Source organism: Conger conger, chromosome 4 (assembly GCF_963514075.1).
Source record: "Conger conger chromosome 4, fConCon1.1, whole genome shotgun sequence".
In the NCBI taxonomy this organism is placed as follows: Eukaryota; Metazoa; Chordata; class Actinopteri; order Anguilliformes; family Congridae; genus Conger; species Conger conger.
The window spans coordinates 29,298,582-29,312,974 of record NC_083763.1 but is presented as its reverse complement, the minus strand read 5'-3'; the positions used below and the strand labels follow the sequence as shown (position 1 = coordinate 29,312,974).

Sequence of the window (14,393 nt, the reverse complement as noted above, 5' to 3'; positions counted from 1 at the left end):
AGTTTTCTATTTAAAATGGCTTTCTTAGCTTTTTTAGCTTTTAACAACATTTGATGTTGAAGTGTCACTTTATGAAAGCAGTTTGGAACTCGAACCTCTGTTATATCATAAGCATTGGCTAGGGGGACTGCTAACACTTCATTTCATATCCGGCCTACCAGCAACCCCTAGCTGTGTCAATATTCATGATTTACTGTAGGCCTGGCATGGGTTCTTGTTCCATATTACTTTGTTTAAACATTGTTTCTCAATGTTCAGACACCCTCATTCACTCATCATTCAGTGCAGAGGCAACGCAGAGTAGTGCTTAACAAAATGGACGATAGAGTTATGGGATGATTTTGATTTCCATTATGTTCCTGCTTTCCAAGTCACAGTTAATATGTGACCATTAACTCTCGATTAAAGGGGGAATTATCGCTTTAATACAGTTTATCAGAGTTCTGAGATGAATACACTCAGTAAATTCAGCACTGAACATTTCTCTGTCTGGCCTGGCGGTGCCTCACTGAAGCTCCAATGTAAAACATACTTGATGGTTGAAGGGCCAATGGTTCTTGCTTGGAGCTAATGCAGTGCAGTGAAAAAGAGACTGTCAATGCTTTTCATGCTACAGACATAAAGGACAGTATAATTCAGACTGGGCTGAGGGAACTAAAGAGGCAGCAATTGTAGGAGTATGGAGGACGCAATTTGTGGGAGGCTGTAGAGTAATGAGGGGGGTCGAGCCGTTCTTCTGATCTCTCGAAAATATGGACAATTACACTTCAGAGGAAAGAACGGTAACCATGACGATTGTAGTACGCACACCGCTGCCCACCCCTACCACCAGCACTGCCCTCACCAAACCTCCATCCACCATCACACGCATACACACACACTGCTCCTTTTTCACAATTACGCCCAGCACAAAATGGCAGGCAGTAATTCCACCGTCAGGATTAGCACTTCAAGATTAGCACTGCCAGTCCATCTTTACATGGGGTGATACATTGCAAATCTAAATGCAAAGCTCAGTGGGAAAAACAAAAAACATTACTTTATACATCACTGTGAATTGTCATCGCTTGTGTTTCTTAAGTAACATAAGATCAATCTCGTCCATTAGAGCAGAAGAAAATTAGACTGAAATCTATTTTTTTTTCAGAGCATCATTTTGTGCAAAATGTAATTACAGGAGCAAAGCACACTCGGTGACCTTTAGCCCTTGGTTTGACAGACTTTGGATTAGCGACTCCACTGGTGTGGTATGATAGGAGAGATGTGTAATGGATCAATTATTAATCACTGGTAAATATGACCCAGCAGTACGAAAGACAGGGGATCAATCCTTTATGGATTGGATCAGACTATAAACAAATGAGTATTGAGCAGTGACCTACCTTTTTCAGCTTTTCTCCACCCTTTCTTCTCCCAATTTGCAATGCCCAATCTTATCTATGACGTCCAGTATCTCGTCACTGGACCCCAGGGTATCCATTTTGGAGAGTCCATAAAAAAACATGTGCCCTCCTCAAAAGCCCACAATGCCAAGAGTCACTTCTCATCAGACCGCAGCTCAAAGCAGAGGTCAGAGGAAGGCAATTCATGCGCACCAGACCTGGGTCAAATATGTCATTGTTCTGAATTCAAATGTTTTTCTACTACTTTACTGAGCTTGTTTGGTGTAATTGCAAATCCCCACCTTCTGGTCCTCTTGGTTGGCTAAAATCATACATTTGAATATTTTTCTTCAGTTTAATCAACCTTTTATACAGAGTAATTTTACTGCTGGTTTTATTCCACTGACAGTAATAAAACTTCAAGACACTGTATTTCTCAGTTATAGCCTAGCACCTTTAATCTAGTCTAATGGGGAATTAAAAAATAAATAAAATTGATATTTTTTATGAGATGAAAAAAAAAATGACAGTCTAACTCTGCACTCCCCACAAAATAACTTATTGCGAGAAAGATGAGTTTACATCCATATCTTTGTCCGTTGTAGTCATAGACGACAGAAGTTGGCAGTAAATCATGCGCTGTGCGCACGGCTCTAGAAGGGAATGGAAAAAGGTCATTTGATTGGCCATGAATGAATTCAGTTTCAAAACACCGACTGATAATATATTCAGCATAACCCAGCCCATTTTCCATCTGCGCCGCAGCCTTTGAGCTGTGCGATTCGCACAAAAATTAGCAACATTCAGTAGCCATGCCCAGTGCACTCACGCCCCATGCCATTGACCGTGCCCAGGTGCCATGCAACATTTATTCCAGAAAATAGAGCCCAGAGAGAATGTAACAGCAGGCAGCTCAAATGGTGAAAGTATCTCCCCGCTCAGAACGCAGCAAAAATGATTATGTGCAGGTGATGCCACTGGCACGCCCCTAACACAGACTTCACCCCAAAGAGAACCCCTCTATTGATGTGAGATGATATGGAATTTCCTTTTCCTTTGGTCTATAATGACCATCATGATCATATCATACATATCATATTATACAGTGGTGTGAAAAAGTGTTTGCCCCCTTCCTGATTTCTTATTTTTTTGCATGTTTGTCACACTTAAATGTTTCAGATCATCAAACAAATTTAAATATTAGTCAAAGACAACACAAGTAAACACAAAATGCAGTTTTTAAATAAAGGTTTTTATTATTAAGGGAGAAAAGAAATCCAAACCTACATGGCCCTGTGTGAAAAAGTGATTGCCACCTAAACCTAATAACTGGTTGGGCCACCCTAAGCAGCAACAACTGCAATCAACTGTTTGCTATAACTTGAAATGAGTCTCTTACAGCACTGTGGAGGAATTTTGGCCCACTCATCTTTGCAGAATTGTTGTAATTCAGCCACATTGGAGGGTTTTCGAGCATGAACCGCCTTTTTAAGGTCATGCCACATCATCTCAATAGGATTCAGGTCAGGACTTTGACTAGGCCACTCCAAAGTCTTCATTTTGTTTTTCTTCAGCCATTCAGAGGTGGACTTGCTGGTGTGTTTTGGATCATTGTCCTGCTGCAGAACCCAAGTTTGTTTCAGCTTGAGGTCATGAACAGATGGCCGGACATTCTCCTTCAGGATTTTTTGGTAGACGGCAGAATTCATGGTTCCATTTATCACAGCAAGTCTTCCAGGTCCTGAAGCAGCAAAACAGCCCCAGACCATCACACTACCACCACCATATTTTACTGTTGGAATGATATGTGGTGGTACTTTTACGCCAGATGTAATGGGACACACACCTTCCAAAAGTTCAACTTTTGTCTCGTCAGACCACAGAGTATTTTCCCAAAAGTCTTGGGGATCATGAAGATGTTTTCTGGCAAAATTGAGACGAGCCTTAATGTTCTTTTTGCTCAGCAGTGGTTTTCATCTTGGAACTCTGCCATGCAGGCCATTTTTGCCCAGTCTCTTTCTTATGGTGGAGTCATGAACACTGACCTTAACTGAGGCAAGTGAGGCCTGCAGTTCTTTGCATGTTGTTGTGGGGTCTTTTGTGACCTCTTGGATGAGTCATCGCTGCGCTCTTGGGGTAATTTTGGTCGGCCGGTCACTCCACTGTTCCATGTTTTTGCCATTTGTGGATAATGGCTCTCACTGTGGTTCGCTGGAGTCCCAAAGCTTTAGAAAAAGGCTTTATAACCTTTTCCAGACTGACAGATCTCAATTACTTTCTTTCTCATTTGTTCCTGAATTTCTTTAGATCTCGGCATGATGTCTAGCTTTTGAGGATCATTTGGTCTACTTCACTTTGTCAGGCAGGTCCTATTTAAGTGATTTCTTGATTGAGAACAGGTGTGGCAGTAATCAGGCCTGGGTGTGGCTAGAGAAATTGATCTCAGGTTTGATAAACCACAGTTATGTTTTAACAGGGGGGGCAATCACTTTTTCACACAGGGCCATGTAGGTTTGGACTTTTTTTCTCCCTTAATAATAAAAACCTTCATTTAAAAACTGCATTTTGTGTTTACTTGTGTTGTCTTTGAATAATATTTAAATTTGTTTGATGATCTGAAACATTTAAGTGTGACAAACATGCAAAAAAATAAGAAATCAGGAAGGGGGCAAACACTTTTTCACACCACTGTATATTATCTATTCATAAGTATTACACAAAAGTCAAATATCTGCCCTCTATCCTGCTGACCTCCACACTGACCTCCACAGTGTGTTGTTTGTTTGTTTGACCTCAAAATACAGACAAAACATGAAAGGGCAAACATTGCCAGACATAAATACATATCAGATTGCTCACTCATGAACACGTACACACCCTCTCTCACTCAAAAATACACACACATGCCTGTGGGCACACACACACATGCGCACAGGCACGCACGCGCACACACATGCACACCCCGAACCTCACAAAGACTTATTTTCCCAGCATGTTGGCCCTTATTATACTGTTAAAGAGCTCTTGGCATTTGAAAGGGCCTCCGGGCCTAGATGAAACATGAAGGACAGGAGCTGAGGGCCACTTCAGCACCTGACTGTTACCGAAAAAAGAAAACACTCTGTGCTCCTGTCAACTTTCCTTTAACCTCCACCAGAAAATGAGCAACACTGAAGGGCACTAAAAATAATACAACCTTTGAGAAAGGAGAAATATATCACTGTAACTTTGATAGAAAACCATTTTCAATTCAGCACACCCCTGCATTGTCAGAACAAGTGAAAGTGATGTCAGCGCTGACCATGTTAAATGAATGGTTTCACAAATACTAACTAATGTGAATATTTTCATATTATCTAAGTACATTTGCATATATTTGCATAGACCACAAGTGGACACTATTATCTGGGGCAACTTACCTTGGTTATACTTTGTATTTTATGACTAGGCTGCGGGATATTTACATTGGAACTTCAGGTCAAGGGTATGACTGCAGTTCCCATGTGGGAACTAAAACTGTTCTTTCTGGACAGTCATACTGCTAATCACTGTAGCTTCCGGCTTCTTGGTGACCAGAGGCCGGTCCTTTGGACACATGCTTGGCTTTAACCTTTTTTTAAGATTTTTCCCTTTTTTCTCCCAATTTGGTTGCCAAGTGTACCCTATCTATTCCAATTACCCATGCTGTGTAGGGTAATGGCATGCAAACCCCGGTCCTCGGTGTGCCACTGCATCGGACTGATGCCTGCATCAAAGACCGACACCTTAGCCATGCGCCACCACGGCTCCCTGGTCTTAAACTTATGTCCAATGGACAATGTGAAGTCAGATGTAAAAAATATATCTCTTGCGCCAACTGACCATGGATGAAAAATCTATGCTTGCAACGTGAAACTTTCTGACAATTTTCGTAGGTAAAGCTATTTGCTAAATTAACAGAAAGAACAACCTCGGAGTTAGTTGAATATATTCAGTGAATAAAACCTGGAATAGCTGTTTCAGTTCATGTTCCAGTTTTGGAAGGGTTCAAGGTTTTATTCAGTGAACTTTACCAGCTAACTCAGTAATCATGCTTTGTGATATACCCCCAGAACGGTGCGTTGTCTTGGGCATATAGTAGCACTAAAATTTTATGCGAATTGTACTTTTCAGAATAGGCTACTTTAGGGGATATGATATAGATGGTGTAACTGGTGTAAATACTTAACACAATGTTGGACATACAGATATCTACGATGGACTTCAGTTAACTTTTTTACATCCAGCCAGTGCAATTGGCCCTTGGTGACTGGCAAACAATGAGGAAAGTGGATGACTGAAGCAAAAGAGACCCCAGAGAAGCAATCCCTGTCTCACTGGCAATTCCAAATATTTGTCTCAAAACACAAATGGTTGTGTACCATTTTTTCAAATTGTTGTTGGTACACACCAAAAGAAGACCCAAGGTCTCCTCTCTACTCTAATTGCGAGTTTTCTTTGCTCTGGAAGCCATGCTTGTTTGTTTTTCCAGTCAAGCATGTACACGTAAGTTGCAGAAGCTATGCAGAGATAGGAGTGGTTAGTCGGCCTGGCTGGCTGTCACCATGATGACAACGCCAGCCAGGCCGACTAACCACTCCCATCTCTGTCATTCTGACCAATTACAGATATCTCTTATCCTGTCCCAATCAGTCATTTACTATATTACAGATGTCCTGTGATTACAATGACTTTATACACAGTGTCCTGAAAACTAATCCCGTCTGAATAGAATTTGCATTTTAAATCTCATGTAAGGATATCTTTGCTCCAGACAGAGTCGTGGAAGGGGAAACGTGAGACGTAGAATATGTGAAGGATTTGACATTCATATGCTTTTCTTTTTGTCATTGATATATTCTGTGTCTGGAATTTATCACCATCGTATATCAATGTTGCATATTACATGCTGTCCTGTATCAATATAATGTAGCTTAGTGGTATAATAACAGCTCAGGTGACTATGGTGCTATGGTTAAATTTGGCAGCAAGAAAAACATCTTGCTGGTGATCCATGTTGGTGGATCATGTGTTATGCTAATGTTACAGCTCATATCGTTTTCCTGCGCTGATAGCTCTTATCAGTCACCGAAGCTTCACAATAGCCCACTTTTTTATCTAGATGGTCTGAAGACAAGCCATGTACTTGTATGGGATAAAGTTACCTGCAGTGCACGTCTATCAGCCTGATTTGAATTGCCAGAATAAAAATGGAATCCAAGGTACAACCACTTTACCACAAATTTAAATTTACCTCCATAATTATCCATCATAGTGACATCATCTTAAAAAATACTTTCATTTTGACTTTTGTGAAGCCATGATAAATAGTGCCAGACAGATTCTACAATACTTTACAATAGGTGTACACTTCACTCCAAATTATCTGTTGAAACAAATGAGGCAGACAGGTTTGATTTATACTGTCTCGCAAAGAATACTAATGGTTACGGCTGAACCCAACAGTACTTACCTCCAACACCAGCCATAATTGATCTCCATGTTTGACATCCTTCTTGTAGAACATCCCATAAAACTTGACTACATTGTTGTGGTCCGAAAGAGCCCTGAGTATGCTGTATTCAGCCTCGATTTCCTCATCGATGTCCTGCAATAAGAAGGCAATATTTCTCTCGATCAATGCCCATACCGATGCCTTATTCCATTACATGAGCATATGAAATTCAGCCTGCAAGACTACAAAATAGAGCTGCGTAAAAAAACTATTTTTATGTAAAAAATAATTATACATTTTTTAAATCTTGTGGGAAACTTTGTGATATACAGTGGGCTCCAGAATTATTGGCACCCTTCATAAATATGCAAAAGAAAAAAAAAGGTTATTGACATAAGCTTTATTTTCCAAAATGTGTAAAGCAGTATGCTTTATTAATGATTCAATGGAATCAACCAGTCTTTATTTCTTTTTAAATTATTTCCCAAAAAAACAGGTTTCATAATTATTGGTAGCCCTGGTTCAATACTTTGTCCGTACATGCCTGACAAAGATGACAACCATGAGTATTTTCCCATAATCTGTAATGGTTAAAGTCTGGAGACTGAGATGGCCATTGCAGAACATGGTTTTTGTTTTCACTTAACCATTTCTGTATGGATTTTGATGTATGTTCAGAGTCCACCGTTTTTTCCTGCTGGAAAATCAAAATGGTAATGGTAAATGGTAAATGGACTGCATTTATGAACAATGATAGGCTGCTACGCAAGGTACCAACCAGCTCATCAGGAGCAACTGGGAGTTAGGTGTCTTGCTCAGGGACACTTTGTCACACTGAGTGCGGAGGATTGAATCTGCAACCTTCCGACTGCCAGACAACTGCTCTTACCTCCAGAGTTAATGTCGCTCCCATGCTAATGCCTACCTATGACCAAGTCTCAGCTTCCTAGCGGAGGCAATCAGGTTTTCTGCCAAGATTTCCTGGTTTATTTTATTTCATTTTGTTTGTTTACTGTTTATTGTCCTCAGTATGTCTTCGTGCCACCCGTCCAAAGTTTGTTGGTATGGAGGTACCATTTTATGTTTGTGACCCCAAGACACAATGAAACTCCGCAGTTCTTAAGCTGTGATCCTTGGGTTACTTATGGCCTCACCATCCTTCTTACCATCTGTGGGGATAATATGTACTTGCCACAAATGCCACTAATGTACTTGTGTACTCTTCCTGGAAAGCTTGTAACCGTTTACGCCTTTATATTATTGCCCTTTCAGTGCTAAGTGGTATGTTCAACTGTTTGTTTTTTTTCGTACCCATTACCCGACTTGTGATGGTCAATTACCATCTGTGTCTTCTGAATTGACAGTCCTTCGACTTTTCCCACACTGATGGTTCACAAAGGGATTTTGCATGCTTGCATAATTTTATTTTTATACTCAACTGAAACCGGAAGTGATGGAATGACACAATATAGTTCCTTTAGCCTGAGATTAACTAAGTTAAGTCAAATTATATTACTTAATTTTGTCTGATTCGGGGTGCCAATAATTTTGCCACCTGTGGCAATAATGTTTATGTTTGAACATAAAATATAGATCATTATCCATCTTATCCAATAATTCTGGAGCACACTGTAGATGTGTTCTTTGATTGTTTGAACAGTAATGATGAACATACACTGTAAAAAGCTGGACAGTGACCTTAAACTTAGGTACCCTACTGAAGATCATCGAGCCCTTAACAGGGGAACCGTACATAAAAATGTGTTTACAGGCAGACCTAGGATTACCTTCCACACTAATGTCTGTGGGCTGAAGATAAGAAGAAGCCAGACATTAACAACAGTAACAACAAAATGGAAATTCCTCCGGGGAAAGGCATGAAAATTTTAAGAAAAGACAGGTCCAGTATTCAGCCACACAATCCCCCTTTCCCACTCTCCCCAGTTGTTAAAAACAATTAACATTCCAGTTTGGAATAAATACTGTACATTTGTGAGAACCAAGGGCTTGTCGGCCCTATGCAGTTAACTGCACTTTCCCCTTTTCTTTCAACCAAATTTGAACCGGCCGATTTTAGTGCTTAATTTAATTATTTCCTCCCAGTCATTCTGAACTATGCCTCCAAACCAATTCATGAAATGGGGTTTGCTCTGCTCTATTCCTTGCTGTTGAATATGTTTTTCCTGAATCTCCAGAAAATATTTTTTTGTGTTATGAAATGTTTTCCAGATAATTTAGATAATGTTACCTACAATGGGCCCTTTAAGCTGAAGTAATGCCAAGGCCTCTTTAGCAACATTTTTAGTCAAAGGTGTCAAGACGTCTGTCTATCCACATCATGGAAAAGGATCACCACCTACTTAATGTGTTACCTATATCAGGGTTAATTATAAAGTAAGAAAGAATAATATGCTTTCTAAATCATAATTAGGGGCCATTAGAATGTTGTATGAAGACATAAGTAAAATGAGAATTGATTGAAGAAAAAGGACCATTATGCATGGCTTACAAGAAAATGAAATGTCCATTTCAGTAACTGAAGTATAAACATATTTTGCTTTAAAAAAAGTAAACAATCAACTTCACATCACTCAATGTTCCTTATGAAGGAGAGTGGACAGGGACAATAGGTTACAATACAATATTTTAAAAAAATATTTTCAGAATGTTCCATGAGCTTACAAGAGGATGAGCTAGGAGAGTCTTCCCCTTGTTATTAAAAAAAACTCAACCTTTTTCCCTGTGGCGTTTCATCATGATTAGGCAGACAAGGTGCTCCATGATGTGAATAGGGGCCAGATATTAGCTTCCTCACTCCTGTAATTATTCTTCATGATTCATATCATCCCAGGGAGTCTGCTGGATTCAGATGTACAGCTCTATGGGTGATATTTCAGGTGACCTCTTCCCAGTATTCTAATGGTATTTGAGGTATGAAAAAATATATACTGTATAAACATTATATATACTAACATAAACGGACTTTGTGTAGTAACTGCAATCTACAGTGGTATATCAGTCTGGGGTTTTGAGGTAAAAAATATGACCGTTGAGGATTTACAATGTGTTCAATGCTAAAGCTTATGTGGCAAATAATAAATAAGATGTAGGTTTTTGTGTTTTTACTTGGTATAATAAAATTGAACAACGGAAAAAGTGTGATTAATAAAGCATGTCTATGTATTCATAAAATGTGAATATTATTTACATAGGCTACCACAAAGTTGTGTTTAGTTGTGTTGTTTCTTTATTTCATTTGATAATATTCACATTAGGATTTTAATGAACCCTGTACAGAAACACCACATGAAAAATGACTTGAAAGTAACAAACCACAATCACAGCTACACAGGTGAGTCATAGATACATGCCGCTTGGCTGTATGTGTCAGCTATGAAAGAGGTCTGGTGATCGGCACTTTAAAATTTGAGTTTCCAAAGCAACAAGAGGAAACTAATAGAAGCTGCACTCACACTGCAGGCCTATTGTTCAATTCCAATATGATTTTTTTTTCTTTTTTTACGTGGCCCATATCTGACACCACTGTGAAATGATTGCTCTCCTGAAATGGAGTGCTAAAAAAAAGACGTCAAGCACATTAATGTGGAAATAAACAACAACAAAATGGACTTCTTAAGTATAAAGTTGGAGGCCATTGGAGGCCAGTGCACAAGGACAAGTATGTTAAAAGATTGCCTTTTTGGCAAATATAATGAGAAAAAAACTGATTTGGTATACTTTTACCTGCAATGTGAACATTCAAAGCTCACCAAAAGGAAGAGATGGACACTTAAAGGGGCAGTTCACCCAAAAATGAAATTGAAGTATGTTTCCACTTACACAGGATACTGTCCGTGGACCTCTATGGCAAAAATATATACTATATATACTGCCAGAGTTAGTTATGAACATCAACAGAGCCTAAAAATACACATTTTAATCGAGAACTATTTATTCTACTGTGGGAACTCAACAACTCTGCCCGCACAACAGAATTGTATGCCGAAGCACACCAGTATTCTGGGGCAAGGTCCCTCCACCCCCATTTGCATGTGCCCGGTACACGCTGTGGTCCAAATACTGTTCCCTTGTAATGTTCCCATCATATTATCCATTAATACAATTCTCCAGTGCAAATTTTATCATGCATAAGTATACAAACAAATCATACACACAAATATGCACTTATCACTGAAACTTCATATCAACAGTACACATTTCTCCATCCAGTTCATCCAAGTTCAGAAAAGCAGTCCTCTACTCACGTGGACTGGATCCAGAATCTTTACGGCTGCCTTGCTTCCGGTCTCCTTGTTGACCACTTTGTAGACCTTCCCATAAGTCCCCTTCCCAATGGTCTCCACAATGTCCCATGTGTCAGATGGGTCAGGAAAAGTGTCAAAGACAATCGATTTCCCTGATTGTGGAAACATCTTCATGAGAGATCTCCTGAAAATTGAAAAAACCATATGCGTAGAATTAGGTGTGGACAGTGCCAGCAAAGTTTTAGGGAACATTTAATCCTTCCTGATATGTCTCATTAATCAAAATGCTTTTGGAACTATTCAGAATGTTCCTGGCTGTTCTATTTTTCTAATTTCCCGCATGTTGACAAACACAAAACAAACAAACAGACTCAAAAGGCAACCCTAGAATCAAGACTAGATACTGAGAGCCTTCGTATTCCTACACAAAGAAAGCAATTGAATACATGAATTGAGCTGTGCGGATCTTATCGTGGCTACACCAGGGATCGAACCACGGACCTTGCAGGTCCAGTCATGCACCTTAACCACTACACTACAGGCCGCCCTAATTCCCACACAGATCATCCAATGTGGATGTAAATACCGTCAAATTAAAGGTGACAGTCTGCACCTCAAATCCTGGTGTAGAGAGCCGAGAGAACAGAACTCGTACCACTGTCCAAATAATTATGGATCACACTGTAACTTTTTTAGTACTGCTCTCCAGAAATGTTGATTGGTTCCCAGAACTTGGCAGGACAGAGAACCTTGAAGAGGTCAGGCAACCAGCTACAAAGATTTTGCAGACTGATAAAAGTTCAGAGCAATGCAGCATGTGAGCGGGCAGCCTGCCCTAAGAGATGGCATGGGACCCGGTTTGCCACATAACCAGTGTAACCACTGTAACCAGTGACGGCTGCTGAGGTGAAGATTGAGGAGGTATAAAACTTCTCCTTAAAGTGATTGTTGGTCTTGACCTGTTTTCAATCATTCTCCTTGATTAACAAATTTGCCAACAATCTGAATAATCCATTGGCAGGTGAACACAAAGCTTATTTCTTCACATAATGTAAGGCAGATTAAATGATTAATTTAATTTGAAAAATCAGTTCCATACACTAAACAAAAAGATACACCGCTGTGTTAACTACCGTGTCAGCTTTTGGCACATCCTGAAATAAACAAAACCTGCACTTCAAGATCATTGAAATGACAAAATCTGCATTTTGCAGATATTTTCCCTGAATACGCTCTGTGTGAGTGTGGAAAAAAAAGAGTACATGTATCTGCCACGTTAAACAATGTTGTTTAAAATGTGTACAATTTTGCAAAGCAAGTAACAACTATTTTATTTATTGCCTAATTGAAGACAGCAGGCTATATCGGATGACATTGAGTATTTTGTGACTTAGTCACAGTATTGTTAAATAAGGAAAAAGATTGAAAATAAATCAAGACTAATAATCAGCTCAACAACTGGCAATGCACTTAACACTACATCTACAGTATGAAAAGTCCAACATTTACCAGCAAAGGAAGTCTGGTTGATTTCAGCGAGTATTTGTAACAACTGGCAGTGAGTTAAGACACGGGGGCAGAATTACAGCCATGCCGCTTGAGTGAACCAAAAAATAATGTGGGAAATGAGGCAGAGAAACAAGCAAGCATCTAATTGATGGTATTGATATTTTGGACCAGGTTTAGCTGACCAACATCTGACAGTGATGATTTCTGTCACTGCCTAGCAACCATATGACCTACCACCTGAACTAGCATTTTTCCATTTGGGGTGAGACTGCTTTCCGAAGTTACTCATTAAGCCCTCAAGCTCTCGGTTCGGGAATTGAACGTGTCACACTCCAGGGGCCAAAGATTGTCTGAAATATTGACAGGCTGGCCTGTGGGGCCCCAACATAAACCACAATAAAGCAAACTAATAATTACCATGTTCCCACAAGGACAGAGGAACATTGTTCTTTGTGAAACCACTCTCTCAAAGATTAGCCGTACTATTTACATATTCAAAGACTTGGCCGGGGGAAGGAATTTGGTTTTAGGTCTCCTGGCCATTTGACAACTTCTGTTCACTTGGTGATAAAAGACAAAAATATACTGTAAAGTATATAAAAGGCAATGTCTATATTTGGTTGGTAGGAATTCAATTGAATGAAACCGGCTAAATCCTGCAATAACTGCTGCAACTGCTGTCTTTATAAATGGTGTGCTGGGGTTCCTACGCTTCTGGGGAAGCGGCATTAGCAAAATATCCAGGTATATTAAATTGAAATTCAGGAAATTCCTGAAATTCCTCAATATTTGGTTCTGAATACAAGTATAGAGTCAATAGCTATTAGGGCTGCCCCTGACTAAGGTTTTTTTAGTCAAACTGTAGTTGCTAGTTTTTTGTAGCAACAATTAGACTAATTGTTCAATTTTTTATATTATTTGCTTATACAGATATACACTCAGTGACCACTTTATTAAGTAGACCTGTACACCCGCTTGTAAATGCAAACCTTTAATCAGCCAATCATATGGCAGAGTTTGTGAAAAACAAAAAACATCCAGTGAGCAATTGTTCTGCGGACAGAAACATGTTGTAAATTACATGACATTACATTATTGGCATTTGGCAGATGCTCTTATCCAGAGCGATGTACAACAAAGAAGTCAGAGGAGAAGGGCCAGACTGGTCAAAGCTGACAGGAAGGTGACAGTAATGCAAATAACCACGCATTACAATAGGGGTATGCAGAAGAGCATCTGTGAACACACAATGCATCAAACCTCTCAGTGGATAGGCTACAGCATCAGAAGTCTGAAATATAAGTCTAATAAATACCTAATAAAGTGCTCACTGAGCGTATTTGGCCAACAGAAAATGTAGGCTACTGCTAGGCTATTTCAGTAATGATGTAAATGAAGCCAGCATTTTTCACTGTTATACAGGAAAATGAAAATTATTTTGTACATTTAGAAATTCATACAAAAGCTGCAAAGGAAGAGGCATTTCATCACACAAACATGGGCCACTTTACCTGTCAGTACAGCGGTAATTTGGAACAATTTGTTGCTTCTATCAAAACTCTTCAAGTATATCAATAACTTTCCGTAACTATTTTAATGGACATTAAAATAAACATAAAAAGATAACCTTGGACCGGAGGACGCCTTTTGAGATAAATATGTTAAAGATAAATACGATGATGATCATACATGGAAAACATTATTTCATTATTTTCTTGTTTTAAAATACTTCTCAACAAGAAATATTTGACAATGGCCATTCGC

At 39.3% G+C, this 14,393-nt stretch overlaps 1 protein-coding gene across 1 annotated transcript in view; it reads right to left on the bottom strand.

The window, feature by feature from the left end:
- myo3a (myosin IIIA) overlaps positions 1–11,303 on the bottom strand; it is a 98,342-nt gene extending 87,039 nt beyond the window's left edge. The window contains exons 1-2 of the mRNA XM_061237726.1: positions 11,121–11,303; positions 6,874–7,008 (exon numbers count right to left, since the gene is read on the bottom strand). Of these exons, the coding sequence (XP_061093710.1) occupies positions 6,874–7,008; positions 11,121–11,294 (309 nt within the window). The 5' untranslated portion in view covers positions 11,295–11,303. The remainder of the gene's footprint in view (positions 1–6,873; positions 7,009–11,120) is intronic.
- Between the last annotated feature and the right edge of the window lie 3,090 nt (positions 11,304–14,393).